The sequence below is a fragment of the Rhinolophus hipposideros genome, assembly GCF_964194185.1.
Source record: "Rhinolophus hipposideros genome assembly, chromosome: 8".
In the NCBI taxonomy this organism is placed as follows: Eukaryota; Metazoa; Chordata; class Mammalia; order Chiroptera; family Rhinolophidae; genus Rhinolophus; species Rhinolophus hipposideros.
This window is the reverse complement of record NC_138054.1, coordinates 15,926,912-15,945,994: the sequence shown is the minus strand read 5'-3', so window position 1 is coordinate 15,945,994 and position 19,083 is coordinate 15,926,912. Positions and strand designations below refer to the sequence as shown.

Sequence of the window (19,083 nt, the reverse complement as noted above, 5' to 3'; positions counted from 1 at the left end):
AAGTAGAACAAGTTAGAAAAGAACCTCGTGGAGGCCACACACCAGTGTGTGCTCTCTTCACCATGCAGAATGCCCCAAAATCCTAAGAGACACTGAATCCTGGAGGAATGCTCATCTTGCCTTTGGGACACAGACACCAATGGCTTCAGGGCTGTCACAGAGCAATTCCCTCAGCAAACAAAACAGGGTAAGCCCTACTTAGAGGTTTTTTTCCCCATCTACCTTCTCTAAATGGATTTCAGAAAGGACTGGAAAAACTGCAGGAATCTCTAGAAAGTAAGGAGAAAGCCAGAGATCATTGAGAGTGCGGCTGAAGCTGTGCCAGCAGCCACTGGCAGGGAAAGGGAGCCTGCTGTATCTCGGGGGAGGCAGCGCCTGGGCACAGGCCAGCTGGCCAGCCGCAGGGCCCATCTTCTGAGCAAGATGTCCTGGAGCCATCATAAGGGATCAAGGTCACAGAACAATTAAAAGGGATCCATCCTTCCCCTTCTCAGCACTTAAGAATGCCACGGTTTCATATTTCTTCATAACTAGCCTGATAAACTAGCCTGGCAAGTAAATCACTTGCTCAGCAAAACTCAGCCAAGTAACACAGACTCTATTGGAAAACTAAGCATGTGAGGAACCTAAGGTTGGTTTGATTTGGGGAAAAGAGGGTGGTCACTGAAATCCTCCAGGCCGTAAGAACACGATTTTGGATCAAACTTTCATTGTTACCTTTCTCAAAAATTAAGATGCAGCCCCACTCAGAAGAATCTATCAAGAAAACAAGTTGTGTCCCGCCGTGAACGCGTGCCTCCCTCCCCAGAGTTCACAGAAAGGAAAGCATTCCCATTTCGCTCAAGGAAGTTCATTATTAGCTCCATAGTATTCCTTGCAATTGGAGGATTACTTAATTGCTTTCTAGCAGGTTAATCCCTTTTCATTCTGTGACCTCTAAATCACCCCAGGCTTTTGCATTTGCCCTACTTAGAATTTATCGTCCTCGATACCCAGAACCAGGACTCTACCGAAGTACGAGCTCCGTGCCAATAAAGGCAGCAACTGTCTTTAGAGAAAACACGACTCTTGTGGCACCTGCAAATTTAGATGGTTCCTCCTAAGTTTAAAATCAAACCCTCCTCCTCTCTGCTGTATGGCTGCCTAAACTCTCCGGGAGACAGTGAGCAGCGAGTGCACTGGGCTGGCTACCACAGGTGCAGTCGGAGCCTGTTTCACAGCCATCCGCTTTAGTTTAACTCCACAGCAACGGTGTGCTACAGACACCTGCACACCCATCTTACAAATGGGGGGACTTGGGCTGAGTGGTTTATGCCATCTGCCCAAACCCAGCAGGCTTCAGCCTCCTGCCGACATTCCTACGATATCGCGCCCCCCACCCGAGACCTCCCTGCAGCCTCACTCCCTTCTCGCATGAGCTGCCAGATCATCTTACTAAATTAAGGCTGAGGCATGTTCAGTCACCTCTCAGCTGAAGAATCTTGGGGGTGCACTAACTAACATCTAGCTCAGGACCCCCAGAATCCGACACATCTAACTTCCTTGTTTTAACTTGGGGCCCTCCAAGAAACACACCCCAACACCAATCCATGCCTTGGCAGGGCTTCTGCAGAACTCCTTCCAAGCCCCACTCCCTTTCTCCAAAGCCAGCTCAAGTGCCACTTCCTTTCTGCAGCCATCCCAGATAGCCGCGAGGCAGAGCCCCACTTTCTTCCTGCGCATAAAGGGCACACCTCCACCCTGCATGTAAAGGGCACACCTCCTCCCTGGCATTTTCACATGTTTATTGCTATGGTCTCTTTCACCAACCGCACTGATACTGCTTTCTTGTTTCGAATCTCTGTTTTCTAGGTGTCTGGCATATAAAAAGGATTCAATAAAGGCTTGCTGAATTAATTAGCCATTGAATGACAGCTGATCAGGGAAGATTCTCTAAGACTCAGGAAACAAAAGGCAGGCAGTCCCAAAACAGAAAGCACAGCTTCACAATGGGTGACAGACAGCGCCGGTTGTTGACAAGGGACCCTCCTCTCCCGCCACCCCCACACCCCCCCCAGCTCTCTTCATCCAGAGAAACTGTGACGGCTTAACTGTGACACCCACAGTCAGAAGAACAAGCTATGTGTAGGTGTGTGTATGTTTCAGGAGTCCTCTTTGGGGATCCACCTTGTTTGCAGGGGCCCATAAAGAGAAAAATGTAAATAAGAGAATCATTTAACCTGCCACTGCTCTACTGTGTTAAGCTTTTTAATCTGTTAATAAACATAGTCAGAACAAAGAGAAGACGACAGAACTCATTAAGAATAACGAGACTGGTGACAGAAAATAGAGCGACGGTGCGAATCGCTGCGTGTAGCAGGCAGCACATACCCCCTCTTCTCTTCTCCGCATGTGCCAGTGAAAGATACTAATTATGCCCCTGGCAGGAGACATGTGGACCCCCTTCAAAGAAGCTATTTAAAGATAAATACACTGCAGGCAAACACTTCAGGCCCGGCGGCACTATTCATTCCATTCTCCTTTCCTTTAGAAATTTTAGGTCATATTAAACAGGAGAAGAGAGAGCCTTGCCAAACTTAGCTGAAAGGTCTCTGAGTGCCTTAAAACAGATTTTTTTTAAATCTCTAAAGCTTTTCATCCCTGAATGATTGACTGGCTAGTGTGTTTACATATCTACACTAATCCCAGTATTATTAAGGTACAGAGGTGTTTTTCTTTTCCCCAGGTTTTTGTTGAAGATACTGAAAAGGGTTGTGGGGAGAAGGCATGGTCTTGGTCTGGCTGTGTGTCAACTGTAAGGAACAACAAGACTCTGAGAAGTCCATTCGCTGCCTTCCCCTCCATCTCAAGAATTATTCTCTTCCACATTCAAAATTAGTGCCCGGTCAATTACAGGTATTAGTTGGGGACTGGAGAAAAAGACGGTCTGTAATCCTTAGCAACAAACGTCACCTCCAGGTCTTTTATTTGATTCCTTCATTATTTCTGCAGCCAGACTTCCTTTCCTATAAACAATGGGCGTATTAAAAACTGCCTGGTTTAACCATAAAAAAGAACTGGTCAGAAGAATACAAAACTAAAATGAAGAATGCACTAGAAGCAATCACCAGCAGAAGATATGAAGCAGAGGACTGTATTGGCAATTTGGAAGACAAGGTAGCAGAAAACACCCAATCAGAACAGCAAAAAGAAAAAAGAATTTAAAAAATGATATAGTTTAAGAGGCCTCTGGGACAACATCAAGCATAACAACATTCACATCATAGGGGTACCAGAAGGAGAAGAGAGAAAGGAATTGAAAATATATTTGAAGAAATAATGATAGAAAACCTCCCTAGGTGAAGGAAGGAAGCAGACATACAAGCCCAGGAAGTGCAAAGTCTCCTAAGCACGACAAACCCAAACAGGCCCACACCAAGACACATAATAATTAAAATAAAATACCAAAAGTTAAAAACAAAGAGGGAATCTTAAAAACAGCAAGAGAAAGGCAACTAGTAACTTACAAGGACGCTCCCATAAGAGTGTCAGCTGTTCTCAACAGAAATTTTGCAGGCCAGAAGAGAATGGCAAGAAATATTCAAAGTGATGAAAAGCAAGGAACTACTACAACCAAGATTGCTCTACCCAGCAAGGCTATCATTTGAAATTAAAGATAAGGACCTTCCCAGACAAGAAAAAGCTAAAGGAGTTCCTCACCACCAAACCAGTATTACAAGGAGTGTTAGAGGGACTTCTTTAAGATGGCCAAAAAAACGGATCAAAAATATGAGTAAAATGCCAATGGTTACATATCTATCAACAATTACTTTCAATATAAGTGGATTCAATGCTTCAATCAAAAAGATACGGTAACTGAATGGATAAGAAAACAAAACCCTCACAGATGCTGCTTACAAGAGACTCATTTCAAATCGAAAGGCACACATGGAAAGGCACACACCGACTGAAAGTGAAAGGATGGAAAAAGTTACTCATGAAAATGGAAAAAGCACAAACAAAAACAAAAAAAGCTGGGGTAACAGTACTTATACCAGACAAAATAGACTTTAAAACAAAGGCTATAACAAGAGACAAAGAAGGACCCAGTAATCCCACTTCGGGGTATTTATCTGAAGAAACCGAAACACTACTTCAAGGGGACATGTGCAGCCATATGTTCACTGCAGCATTGTTTACAATGTTCAAGATGTGGAGGCAGCCTGGGTGTCCGTCAATGGATGAATGAATGGAGAGAAGGTGGTACATATATACAATGGAATATTGCTCAGCCAGGGAAGGGGCTGGGTTCTTGCCATCTGCAGTAGCACGGATGGACCTGGAGGGTACTGTGCTGAGTAGAGCATGTCAGACAGAGAAAGACAGGTGCAATGAGATTTCGCTTAAATGTGGAATCTAAAGAACAAAATAGAAACAAACTCATAGATACAGAGAACATTTTGACGGTTGCCAGATGGGAGCGGGGGTTGAGAGGGTTGGTGAAAAAGGGGAAGGGACTAAGAAGTACAAAAAGGTTGTTACAGAGTAGTCAGGGGGATGTAGGGTATAGCATAAGGAATATAGTCAATAGTATGGTAATACTATCTATAGTCCCGGACGGGTACTAGTCAGGGGGATCATTGCTTAAATTACATAAATGTCTAACCACTATGCTATACACCTGAAATTAATATAAAATAATATTAAATGTCAACTGTAATTGAAAATTTAAAAAGGTGGGGGAAAAGGTGAGGAGCAAGAAGTGGTCCAAATTTCCCACTAAAGTAAGTCATGCGGATGTAACTTACAGCATAGGGAACTGAGTCAATCATATTGTGATAGCCTGGTACAGTGTCAGATGGTTGCTGGACTTACCATGGTTACCACTTCTTTAGGTGTACAAATGCAGAATAATCATGGTGTCAACCTGAAACTAACATAATGTTGTTGGTAGCTATATTTTTTAATAAAAATCTTTTTTAAAACCTGCCTTCTGTACTCCTAACAGTGCCCGCTGTCACCCAAGTGTGATGCAGTGAGTGGGCTCCCGATGCTGAACATGAAGTTTGCAGCGCTGACAAGCTCCATGTAGTTTGGAATGCGCACCAAAGAAGAAGAAACGATTAGAGTGCAGGTATAAGAATGTTAATCGGATTCCCAACTGTCAACTTCTCCTGAAAGATTTCCGATGAGGCTGAAGTGAGGCTGAATCATCATCAGTTATCAAAAAGTGAAAAATACATCCGAACGTAAATAAGGAATTAGCTAGATAAATGATGAGACATCTGCAAAATGGGACAGGTATTTATGTGATACTGTTAATTTATGTGACACTGGAAAACCAGACTGCCAAAATAACAATGCAATTCCATTCAGGAAAGCGACTCACATCATATATGCACATCGAAGGCTTAGAAATATTCTCACCAAGGAGGCGTTAACAGTGGTAGTTGTCTCTGGGAGTCTGGAGAGAGGGTATTCTGAGTTTATTTTGTTTGTTTCCTACTTTTCCATATTTTCTGCTGATATTCCCAAGAGAAACATCAAATACTACTGTTATGACAAAAAAAAGTTTAATACCTTATTGTTCTTAATTTTAAATGGAGAGAGAATTATTAAAGAACCACTACAATAGAGGTCATCTATTTACTCCTTGTACTCTTCAAACCAGGAGTTTTAATTAGCTCAGTCAACTACACATGGAAATATGGCTTCTAACGCCACCAAGTCCATCAGATTTCCAGGATCGTGAAGGTACCATACGGTTCATCTATCATTTTGGGCTTTTAGAGCCTGCTCAGGTAAACACAACTAACCTCACAAAAACATGATTCTTAAAATAAAGGTAAAGATGACTCCCACTTTTCATACTGCAAATCTAAAAAGTATAGGAGAAAGAGAAAGAATGCAATGGTGTGTCAAATCCTTAATGTATATCAGCTAAAATCAAGTAACAATACCTATTTTATTGCCTGGCTCATCAATAAGAATACATTTTTCGTGGGCTCAGAGCATTTTTCCACAATTGTTTTAATAATCCCCTAGGTTTCACTTATTAACATCTCTGTTTCATCTGACAATTCAAAGAAGTCCACTATAGCTGTGAAAAGACGTGCCTCTTGTCTCGTCTCGAAACATCAAACCTAGATCGTTGTAAGGTTTTCACGAGATGCCATTTACCTAATAAGAAACACACCTCTAAGTACCGGTAAGGTCCTCTCCAAACCTTCCCAAACCACAGAGAATATGATTTTTTAAAATCATGCATGTATGGGCACAAACACACGCATTCCTCTCTAAAAATGAGTCACACCCACTCCACAGTAACCACTTTTATAACTTAATTCCATCAAACAGGGCAATCTCCTGGCATCCTCAAGGAAGATCAGTGGATCTTGCTAGAGAAAATGAAATAGTCCAGTCAACGCTCCATGTTAAATCTGGCTCCAACGGCATTAAAGCCGTGCATGACCGAAGGCAAAAAAAGAGAAGAGTGCTACCACAGAAGTTTCATAATTTACCAGAAACATCTTGCTGCTCATGACACTGCTGTCCCTTCAAAGATTCCTTTAACTTACGTGTGTTCTTCTGAGCACCTCGTCCCACTCAGTCTCGTGTTCCTGGTGATATCATACCACACCCTACCGGCCTCACAGCCCGCTGGTCATTCTTACCTTTGTTCCTCCCTTCACCCTTCACGGCCAATCCGGTATGTGGGGGTTTTGTACATTCCTTTCTATCTTCACCCTCAACACTGAGAATCTTGCAGCAAGGAGTTACGGAAAACCTAATGGAGGTGAAGTGGTAGGAGGCCCACCTACCTCATCTCCCTTTAGTCAAGGCCAAGTGGGTCCCCAGCTGCTAGACAGTTTCTCACTGAAATACTCTTCTCCTTTGTGTCTTCAGAGCCTCTGAGGTCTACCAACAGCCCATAATGTCAAACCTAAACCTTAACTCCTCACTTTCCCTTCCCTAACAATTCAGACCTAAAGCAAATCGGTGAGAGATCAACCAGGAAGAGAGGGAGGGGCAACCATGGTGGCCCAGGTGTGATGTTAGGGCCAGAGTAGGGCGAAGTGGGCATGCACACGGGAACAGCACCCTAAGGAGTGTCAGAGCCGAGTGAGATTGGAAGGGCTCCGTGTGGGGGGAAGCTTAGCAGCAGAGATGGGAGATGGGAGATGGGGGAGGTGTAGCAGCAGAGAAGGGAGATGGGAGATGGGGGGAGGCGTAGCAGCAGAGATGGGAGATGGGAGACGTGTGCACATGTACGCACGGGCACGCATGCACACACTACATGTGTTCACAGAGCGCCTAGGAGAAATGCTATTCCAACAGCTGTGCGCGCACACAGACCCAGACCATGGCTTCTAAAGAGCAGCTGCCACGTAAACAACAATGGTCCTAGGGGAAATGGCTGATCCCCGGGTGGGGGGAGGGGAACAAGAGCAGCCTGGAACATTTGGTTGTGCCAGGAAGCAAGACTGGAAGGACGACAGGGGCATGTCAAAAGGACCGAGGAGGCAGCTCGAAGGGGCTCCACTGATGGTTATCTAGGACAACCTAAATCAAAATAAATGACAGCCACAGATGACAACCCTCTGAATAAATTAGGAAACGAGTCCACACAGATACAAAAACATGAATACATTGAGTTTGATGAGAAATTAAATAGGCAGTTTAAAAGAACCTCCCCCCAAAATATTTATACATTACAAAGGCTAAAAAAGGGTAACTTGACCGTGGAGAAGTCTGACAGATCAACCCTAATACAGTGATCAACGTGAAAACCAGCAATAAAAGACTGAAATTTTGTACCAGCCAACAGGAGACCACAAGAACACTGAAGAATCACTTTGTGACGTTCCTGCCCCAAAAGCAAAACCTGAGTCTAATAATGAGGAAACACCCAACACCCCGAATTGGAGGCCATCTACAAAATAATTGACCTGTATATTTTCCCAGTCAAGGTCATGAAAGACAAAGGCAGAGGACCTGTTCCCCAGTGAGCAGACTAAACACAAAGACAATGCCCGATTCTGAATGGATCCTTCAGCTCTGAACTCAGACATCACTAAGGCAGTTGACGTAATCTGATATGGGGGTTTGAAGATTAGATGGCAGTAATGTATCATTATGAAGATCCTAATTTTTTATAGTATTTTATTTTTACTTTTTTATTTTAAGTCTTCATTTTTGCATTTGTTGGTATGTTAGCAATCCTCAGAGAAACAGAACCAATTGTGTGTGTGTGTGTGTGTGTTTGCGCGCGCGCGCAGAGACAGAGAGACAGACACTAGGATACATATGAATGTGTGTATCTTTACCGACATGTGTCTATCTGTCCACCTATCTATTTATTGAGACTTAGATGAAAGTGGTTTATGCAATTATGGAGGCTGAGAAGTCCCACAATCTGCCATGTGTAAGCTGGAGACCCAGGAGAGCCAGTGATATAATTCTAGTTTGAGTCTGAAATATTGAGAACCAGAGAACTGATGACATAAGTTTTACTCTAAGCGCAGAAGACCAATGTGCTGGTTTGAAAAAGTCCTGAAGGTCCAAATTTTGACAGTTATAGGAGACTGTCCTTATTTTAAGAAGACAGACACTAATGTGTTAAGGAGCGATGGGGTATCAGGTGGAATTTTTCTCTCAAGTAGTTTAAGAGAAAGTTATTTGCACTGTACCTAAATCTTGCTGTAACATTTCAAAATGCTTTTTTAAAAAAAAAGAGCAAAAAAAAAAAAGTATATAACCCTGAACCTCAAGCCGATGACCAACAGCAAAGACCCTCTCCCTCCTATTCACTTTCTCAACTAACCTCACCAAAGCTCTCCAAGTTCACTTCCTAATGCTCCTTTCTATCATTCCCATAAAAGATTCCTCAATCTCTTTGCAAATCTTTTGTGTTCTTCCCTCACAACTGTTAGAAAACTTAGTTCCTGTTGTAAACACTTTCCCAAATAAGATAGAGAGCATTTTGTATCTCTGTGTAAATCCAAACCCATCCTCTTTTACAAAATTTTATACTCACCGTGCACTGGGTCCGGTTTACATATATCAACCAATATTTTCACTGTTAAGTATAGTTAGAAGTTAAGAGTCAAATGAACACAAAAGGAAAAACATGAAGATTCAAGCACCCTCTCGGTGGGAGTTCTCACTTTAAACTACCTCAAAGCAGGCTGGGGTATTGAAAGAAACATGCAGCAGAGACCAAAGCTAATATCTATCCTGTGTGTGGTGCTATTCCTTTTTTTACCAACTAGCCTGTTCCTTCCAAACCAACTGGTAACACCACCTTACCTCGAAGGCAGAGAAAGGTAAGAAAATCTTCTGTCTTGGGCTTCCTTTTAGAGAGGTCAGAAATTTGAGTCGCTGGAGGGGGTGGCAATGGCTCCACTATCTTTACTGGAGTTGTGCTGGGACTATTCGGCTGAGATTGAGCAAACTTCCTTTGTGCTTGCAGCCTGGGCCTGTAAAGCAAAAAAGACAATTAAAAATAAATTAAGCAGAGATCAGAGAATATAGATCTATATGCACCAATAACATTATGAAACAAAAGGGGGAAAAAGATTCTATTTCAAGCAAACTCTAAGGTTCTGTATCTCCCACTCTCACAAACCACAGGCCTGCTTTAAAGGGCAATAAATTTGATTAAAGGGCTGTGTTTTATATACTGATATAAAATGTGCACGTGTGTGTACCAGCACGTTCCTGCACAGACCACTGAGTGCCTGGGTATTGGATGACCCGGGATTACTACTGCCTTACACACTTTTGATTTAGTCCATGGCGATGAGGAAATGCAAATCATTCTGTCACGTTTATTAAATTCCTCAACATGATACTGTCACAAATGAGACAATTTAGGATAAATGTCTCCTGTGACGCCCTCTGCACTGTCCTTATACCAGCCTGCCCTTGCTGGTCCATTCGTCACTGACCCAGTCTTGTAGCCCACCTCTAATCACTTCTGACTCCAACTGAGCCACATAAGGTCACTACACTAATTAAAGCTTGTAATGCAGGAAAAATATATACAGTGGTACCTCGGTTTTCGAACGTAATCCATCCGGGAAGACCATTCGAGTTCTGAACCGTTCGAAAACAGCCGACAGCTAGGCCTCAGGATCTCGCACTCGGCAGGAGCCATGCGACATGTTCGACTTCCCAGGCGTGTTCGAAAACAGAAGCATTTACTTCCGGGTTTATGGCGTTCATGAACCGCAATGTTCGTCAACGGAGACATTCGAAAACCAAGGTACTACTGTACTCCTCTGGTCTACCCAAAACCCCTCCGTCCCTGCCAAATTATGGATTACCCCCTCTGCTTATAGGAACAATCCAAGCCCCTAAGTCAGGAATTCAAAAAACTGGCCTTAATCTACCCTATTAGGCCACTTCCCCATTACAATCCTACTTGGATATTTGAACCCTCACTTACCCACTTAGTGTCTAAAAATCACAACTTAGAGGTAATTAACGAGACATCCTTCATTTACAAAATCTTCCCTAAGACCTGCCTTTCGATCAATGTGAGCAGTAATGAATCTTGGAAAGGTTCCTTTACATCTAACACTGTAGCTGACACTATAGCTGATAGTTAATTTCCCTTTCTCTATAAGCATCCTAACAAATTTTCCTTTTTGAGTAGCTAACCTGACATCATAAATTGTCTCATATTAGCTCTTCCTTTAATTCTAAGAATCTCAATCCATAATGGAAGTAGGCACGTCTGAGGGTGAAAACCTGTATGTGTAACTGCTTTAAACTCTCTACCCAGCCCTGCTCATACAGATGCTCAAGAAACAGTATTTGAGGTCAGGCGGGAAAAAAACATAAAAGAACCAAGAATAGGGCTTTATCTAGATCTGGTCTGAAACCCAAATTAGAATCAATCACCGTGAGACTGATAACGCCAAATGCCAGCCCAATTCAAGGTTGCTTTGCGTATCACATAAGAAATAAAAAGAAATCCAATATATCTGTAAAGCATGAACAAGTCTTCCCTTAAGTATTGTAGGGATTATTTAAAATACGTAGTATGTTAAACTGCTGACAGTCAAAACACGTAACATTTTAAATTAACTTTCCAGTAGTTAACAACATTATACAGCAAAATACATACCCATGGCTTTCTCCTTCGTAAAAATTAACCCCTTTAAATTGAACCTTTGAGTCCTGACCAGTCTCAACTCTTGCCTCCCCTACCACCTACCAAAAGCACTGCTGCAGAGACCATATTCCCGATGCAGACCGGCATTTGAGCGAGAGGCACACGACTACTTCGTACTTACTGGGCAAACATCACAGCTCATCAAAAGCACGTCAGCACCCAGGAATAACCAACGTGAAAGAGCCCCATTAACAAGTATCAGCAGAAAGCGAAACAGCTTTAACAACTTCCCAAACCTTAGAAATGGTCAGGGAAAATGTGACTGCCCCATGTTATGGGGGAACAAAGAGCTTTTTTGCGACCAACTGACTGCCTGTATCTGAGACAAGACAGACCAGAAGTGTGCACTCAGGAAGCCACAAGCCAGGGAGTGACCTTCAAAAGGGGACACTAGAGGATGGGGTTTTGGGGGCATGCGGGTGGCACTGAGGCTATAGAGTGGTGCTTCTCAAACTCTCTGAGAGGAGGACTGGTGCTGTGTTCAGTTATTTCACCCTTTTAAATTTTCTCTTTTGCAAATGGGTATTTTTATAAAATAAGACAATCAAACTAGGAGGGAAAATGAAATTTTAAGAACGACTTAAAATACAAGCCCAAATTTATTATTAGACTCAACAGACATAACATCTCTGCGTCAAAGCGCTTTATGTTTCTAAGAAGCTCACTGCATTTCCGGACTCAAGTCACTGGCACCAGGCAGCAGCCCACACCATGACCTGCTTCAGAGGAAGCACAAGAATACAGAACACTGACCCCCACGCAGACAGCCACACCCCTGCAAGGTAACAACGCCACCCTCAGGGGGACCCGACCCCAACAGGGTGACCCTCCTCTTCCAACAAAGCTTCTCCGCTCCGTCAACCATGCCTTCCTGTGAAAACAAAACCTATATCTTTTCATTCCACTAAAAACTTTTTTTTAATTGGCGATTTCATAATATGTGCATCTTCATTTCAATGGACAGAGCTCCCGCTCTGAACATTGAAGGATTTTATAGAAACCCAGGCTGCACGTGAACAGAATGCTCCAAGTTTATTGCTTTTTCAAAAGTCAGCGACAACAAATGCCACACATTATGAGAAGACAGCGCAACAATCATGAAAAACAAACACCACACGCAGGCCAGGCGCAGGTGACAGAGTGGGACACGGTGAGATATTTCACAATTTCAGGACCTCAAAGATAAACTGTTCCTACCATTGTTCAAATAAAAGGCACTTTTTGCCTGATGACTTTCTCAGTGAAGACTATGAAAAATAAGGCAGTAACAGATTAGAAAGTGGCAGTAAAATAAATTACCGCCCAGAGGAGTGAGCTGAGCTCCCAAGTGATTAAGTATTTGTAAGACCCAGATGAAAGTAGGAACGAAAGAACAAGACAAACCAATCTCTTTTTCTAGAGGCCAAGAAGAATCCATACTTTGCAGAAAGGGCAGGTCTGTGGTTTGGCTTTTCATCCTGCGAAGTCCCAAGAGGATTACAAAGGTGTTGACTTTGCTTTGCTGGCCCCACACAACAAAAGAGTTTGAAGGACATGAATTAGAGGCCAAATCCATGCAGTAAGACTCTGTAGTCATGCAGGTGTGTTTGAGGGGTAGGTGATTCATGCTAGAATAAGGAACCGAGTCTGTTACCTTAAATCAGTAAAGAAAGCTGGGCGGGGGTGGGGGGGTGGGGTGTGTGTGTGTGTGTGTGTGTGTGTCTGGAGATGTGGGAAGCAGAACTGAGGGGCGGGAGGGCCAGGCCACACCACTCCCACCAGCTAAAGAGGGATGGGGCTCTGGGAATGCCCACGCGCGATGGCTGTCTCTAGCAGTAAGCAAGCAAGGAGGTACCACCACCGCCTTGGCAGCATTTATTCACCCACCCTGGCATTTTAACCAGAAACAACACCTTCCATTCCTTACCAGAGTGAGACAGCTTTAAAATGGAAATACTGTTTGAACTAAGGCGGTTCAGTCATTGTGGGGGTGGGGGTGGGTGGAGCACAGGGTTCCTGGGGTGAAGGAAAAACAAGCACATGAGACCTCCAAAGCCGTTCGGCCCAGAGTTCAGGCAGGATGCCCATTGGTAAGGCACCGAAATGGCAGAACACAGAAAACACAGAAGGTGCTTGTCCCCCGTGCAAACACAGAAGAATCAACTAGAGCACGATTCACTTCCATGTTAAAATTTTATTAATTGCTTAAGGAAGGACCTCCCCCTAAGAAGCCTCCTTCACTCTTGGAACTCTAGGTGTACTCTTGCACAATTAAACCAATTAAATCAAACCCAAGTTACATAGATCAAATAAATATAAGCCAGTTGAGGAAGAAATGAACATGTTTATATATGAATAAATATACAGAGGGTAACATTTTATTTACAGTGTGTTAAACACCTCGGGTTGGGAGCAGTGGGGTGAGAGAAGAGATGTGTGAGTTTCAGATCAAATCATCGCTGTCACTTACCTTCCGTGGTGTAAATGTGTGTATGAGAATTAAAGGACTAACAAGTGCAAATAGCAAGCTCTGGGAATACAGCTATGGTCTGTTTTTTCTGTTTGGTGTATGAGACAAATGTTAAAAAGCTAACAGCTTTGATTTTTGGAGGGATCCTCAGATCACCCCCACTGCCTAGGTGAATCAACTAAGAGAAGGAGCTAAGCCCTTGGGTCAGAGTTTTCTCTGTCACACAGTCCACGCCCAAATGGCAGGGGAAGCGCAGCCTTGCCGTGGGCAAGACCATCTGGTGTGCCCCTTCCCTAGAAGCTCCTGGATCCAGGAGCCCCATGGCAATTCAAGACATGACAAAAAAAAAAAAATTCAGGCACACTGGTATGAACCCCATTTAAGCTAGAAGGTCCCAAAGGGGAGTCAAAATGTGTTGAAATGAAGTCAGGTTACTGATCTGGTCCCACAGAGTGTCCTTCCGTGTAGAAATAAATGCCCTAAGATAGAGACAACTATGAGAAGGGACCTTGCTTACTGAAGCCTGCTCTGGCCATCTGGAATGCTCTTCCCTTTTATCTTGCTGTGGCTGGCTTCTCATCACCCGGTGAAGGAAACATTTCAGGCCTGTTCATTTTTACGGAGGCCACTTCCTCCAGGTCCCGGCTCAAATGTCACCTCCTCAGAGAGATCCAACCGCCGTAAACTTCTACACCCCCCAGGACCTACCACTCAACCCCAGTTCCATTCCTCTGACATTCTGTGGGCCCACAGGAGTAGACCGTACTGCGGTCTCCTCTTTGTGACCCATTTCTGCACAGAGCTGTTACCACACATCGCGGACAAGCCATGCGTGAGTGCAGAGAAGGGACAGAAGAACACCACGCCGCTCGACCTACACTTTATGAGCCACACAATTCACCGGTCACTCTTCAGGAATCTCACAGTGAAATACATGGGTGTTTTCTGAGCTCAGGTGCAGACTGAATGGCCATCCTGAGGTGCCCGGGAAATAGCTGGATGCACCTGAAACAGACCTGATCGCAAGAGAAGAGGGAAAGATATGGTGTTCTACCCCGGGGATAGTTACCGGCCATGCCAGTGCAAGTCCACCCAAAGGTCAGCTGGATTCAGCGTCGTTAAGAATCAGGCTCACAGGACTATACTAAACACCTGCCACGTGGTCACAAATGCTACCACCACCACAGTCATCCCTTAGTAAGAATTTCCTGAGCCACGTGCCCGTTACCAGTTCCGTCTACCAAACGCCAGAGAAGGTCTGGTTCTGGCTCTTCACCACCATGAGGCCCAAGGTGCCACCCCACCACAAGGCATGCACTCAGGGTCCCTGTGTCCTCACACAGCACATGCTGGACCCCGGAGGACGGCCCTGCCACACACTGTGCACACAGGACAACACGTATCAGAGACTGGCGGTACTCCTTGATCGAGCTGCAGGAGCTGGGGGGTGGGGTTGGGAGGGGCGGTCCATCTTCCTCCTCTTTCCCTTCCACTCCCTAAGATACAAGACTACACAAGAAGGCATTCTTTTTCTCCTGAGGCATCTCATTTAGGGCTGTCACAGCCAACAAAAAATTATTTTGCTTGATCACTTTAAATTTCATCCAAAAAATACCTTTAAACCTGTGTCGTATTTAGGTGGTTTTTGTTCGTTTTTTTGTTTGTTTGTTTGTTTTAAAGTACAGCACCTTTATGGGAACAAAGAAACACACCAAAATTAACACTGGTGTTATTTTGAAAGTTAGCAAGTGAATTGCAAGGTGGTATTTGTAAAGAAACTCTACTGATGAGCCGACAAAGTCCTGTGCCAAATATTTTCTGTTTTGTAATAATACCCTGTGTGTGGCTCCTGCCCTCCCCAAATCATGCATTTAGCAGCTTCCTGGGCAGTATGCCATCAGGAGCCTCACACGAGGGTGGCACTGTTCCTCCAGGTTTCCTCTGGGGTTATCTACAGGATGGAGTTAACCGGCTTATTGCTATCTGTGCACTCAATCTCCAGGGCAGCCCTAAATACAGCACAAAAGCAATTTCTAGGTTAATTAAATTCCATTTCTGTCCAGGATTTCTGACAGTTTACAAACCCAAGGAAGACACAGTGTATGCATACAATTTGGATGGAGAAAGCAGGAGCGAGAGGGACTAAGTGATTTAAAGAAATGCCCAGCTGGCCCCTTGTTGAGGGACATGTAAGCCAAAACACCATTTTATTAACTTCATTTCCCAATATTAAAAACGTAAGCTGGTAAATCCAATTATTTAGATTACATCTCAATTCTAAACAAAGAGCAAGGAATGGGTGGGAGGGGAGGGTCTGCTCATTCAAAAACTAAGATACTTTGTGTCTAGCAAATGCAGAATGACCAGCATGGCTGCGCCCTTTGTACCGGTGCGGGACGGCCCTGAAGCTCTGCCAACTCGCTGAAAGGCCTATTCAAAAAAAATTTTCCTGTGTTTCCCATCCCCAAAATAATTACCCACTCTATTCTACCCCAGACGCACACACTACAAACCTGGCAGCTACTCAAAGAAACAAGAGTGTGCCCGCGTGCGTGCGCGAACACACGCGACCGGGTGGGGGAGGGGTCAGGCAGGGGCTATCCCCTTCCCAGGGCAGGCTGCCCACCAAATTCAGATGCAAGTGCAGTTGCGGGCACACCACGCCGGATGGTTGTAAATATACTGTAGAGTGAGGAGAAAATAAACATATCTTCAAATGAACCCAGAGGCAAGCAAAGGCCAACTCATACCAAACTCTCCAGCGAGAAGCACTGGCGATAAACCACAGCCTGCAATGCTCACGTCCCACTCTGCTCCATAACAGTAATAATGTTTTATCATGGTGTGGGGATGTCACACAAGGACAGAAAGGGAGGTCGGCTGGCTCCATGACAGGAGTTTTGCTCCACAAAATGCTGGCTTCATGGCATTTCTGGAGATCTCACTTTAGAAAAAGGCCTCATTTCTTGCTTTATACGTAAACAGATGAAATTGTTTGTTTGTGCTAACAGCCACAGGCTGGTAAATATTTGCAGCGCGTGTCTTAATTAAAATACAGAGGCAGCTAGAAAGAAACTAAGAAAAATTTTTAAAAGAAAAAATTTAAAAAGAAATAAAATACATAGGCAGCAATTTACAGTAGGGATTTGCTATTAACCAGATTTACCTAAAGGAACTTTTTGTGGTTGAATCTCCTCAAGATGAATCCTTATAAAGTTGAGTGGTCAGACAGGTACAAGGAAAAGAACAGCATTAGCACAGCACCTGGGCTTTAATGCACCTGTAACCTAGAGCAAGCTGAGTACCTACTTACTCATTTCTCAAGGTGGGGAAGGGTTGTGAAAAGGCGAGAGGTATAGCTCCTTCTAGGTCCAATCTCCTCTGATTTCATCTGTAAAACTTGAATATAGTAATTCCTGTAATAATTTCTTTGGGATATATGATTTCTTAATTCAACATGAGAAATACTGACCTTTTCCTGTGCCCTGTGGGAAATTAGGATCTTAGATCTCCAAAATGCCCATGTTGCTAAGCTACAGATTCCCAGCACCAACTTCCTAATTACACCTTGTCAGGGCAAAACAACAAACCTGGTAACTTTTAGATTTTGACGTAAGTGCACTTACTGCCTGGTACTTTAGAAGATGGTGGTGGGAAAAATGTTAAATATCCACACACTTTGTTAAAAGATGGCACAACTCCAAAAACTGTGCCGTAATTCCCTTAAACTATTAAAGAGTAACAACTCTCTCTATACTCTGCTTCCTCAAGAATTCATAGTTCCAATGAGGAATAATTCACCCATCTAGGGAAACATTACCTTCCTTCAGAACTACAAGGCATCCTTAGGAGCTCTAACTTAATTACTTAGAAATATATTCATTAGCTCTCCTCACCAAAAAGCCAGCCCAAGGAGAAGGCAAGCATTGCAAACCACCAGAACATCACAACCACCTCAAGGAGGTGTTCCACTTGCTCACAAATACTGCACCACCTCAGGCCCTGGAAAGCAGGTGCCAGACAAAGAAGAGCCTTTATGTTTCTTTTATTCAGGGTCAAAGATCAGGGGAGAGGAGGAAGAGTATCAAAAGTCAATCCCAGCACTCAATATCTATACGCTACGTGCAGTCTCCCCAAGTAAAGCATTACTGGAGGCACATAAATCTCAGGTGGATGGTGAGATACCACACAGGTGGTATAAAAAGTAATGTGCAGCACAGCTTTTGATTCAATTAATTAAAAATTATGCAATTAAGGTTTTTAAAAATCTTATGCCACATCTTTGCGATGTCAAAGAACCAAGGCTGCCAGGAAATCATGACTGTCATGACCAAGGAAATATTTGACATTGACTTCTTTTGTGTTCTAGAAAGCAACCATGTCAAATTTGAGAGGGATCGTCATTAATCAACAATTAAAGCGGCAACAAAGCCCTTTTGTTCTGTCAGTCACAAATGTCACATGTGTTAAGAGTTTACCTATGGAAAGCTGCCTGTTTTGCCATCCCCGGGCAGTGTAACCCTCTTCTTATCAGGACTCCAACTCCAAAGCCAGGATCTACTGTGTTTCCCTGAAAATAAGACCTAGCTGGACCATCAGCTCTAATGCGTCTTTTGGAGCAAAAATTAATATAAGACCCGGTATTACATTATATTGTATTATATTGTATTATATATATATATATATTATACCCGGTCTTATATATTAAAATAAGACCGGGTATAATATAATACAACATAATATAATATACCAGGTCTTATTTTAATTTTTGCTCCAAAAGACGCATTAGAACTGATGGGCTAGGTCTTATTTTCGAGGAAACATGGTAAGAGCTGCAAAAGCTCTTCTCCACAAAGACTGTCAGTGTCAGGTCAGTCTGGAGCAAAAACTGTATCTTACAACAGAAGAGAGTCAAAAAGGATAACAAGAGTAGAACAGCTCGTGGAAGTCAAGGGCCTTAAGAATCTAGCTAGGATCTGGCCAAAGCAATTCCTAATACATTGTTGTAGTTACAAGGTGTGAACAAATTATCTAAAGCACATTCAGTTTTAAAAGCCTAGACGAGCCAGTTAAAATGTTAATCTGACGTTTTACCCTCTCTGGAGGTGGGATTGCCAATTTTGTTTTTAAAGTATTATTTCAACAAAAACCCAGTAGTTTCTCAATTAGGTTACTCAATACCAATTGCAAACTGCCAGAAATCTCCTGGAATCCTGGCCAAGATGATGGATGGGAAAGGAGACTGAATGACTGACTCGGTGAGGTAAGAATCAGGTTTTACTTCCTCCTTTCAAGGAAAAACCAAAAAACATATTATGAAATTACATCCTGCAATGCTACACAGCTCCATCATTAAAAAACAAAATCCAGCAGAATCCTAAGGGTGTCACTGAAAACTCCATCCTGTAGCCATCCCACCAGAAACCTTCTCGGTGGAGCTGCATGGTGGGTCAGATTGTAAACTCCATCAGCA

At 43.5% G+C, this 19,083-nt stretch overlaps 1 protein-coding gene across 5 annotated transcripts in view; it reads right to left on the bottom strand.

Annotated features, from left to right (window-relative positions):
* The window catches only part of JARID2 (jumonji and AT-rich interaction domain containing 2), a 248,102-nt gene that overhangs the window by 58,582 nt on the left and 170,437 nt on the right, over positions 1 to 19,083 (bottom strand). For all 5 annotated transcript variants that reach the window (XR_013993713.1, XM_081054709.1, XM_081054712.1 and 2 more), the window contains one exon: positions 9,289 to 9,458. Coding sequence is in view for 2 of the 5 variants with exons in the window: in XM_081054709.1 (XP_080910835.1) it covers positions 9,289 to 9,458 (170 nt within the window). In the remaining 3 variants the exon portion in view is untranslated. The remainder of the gene's footprint in view (positions 1 to 9,288; positions 9,459 to 19,083) is intronic.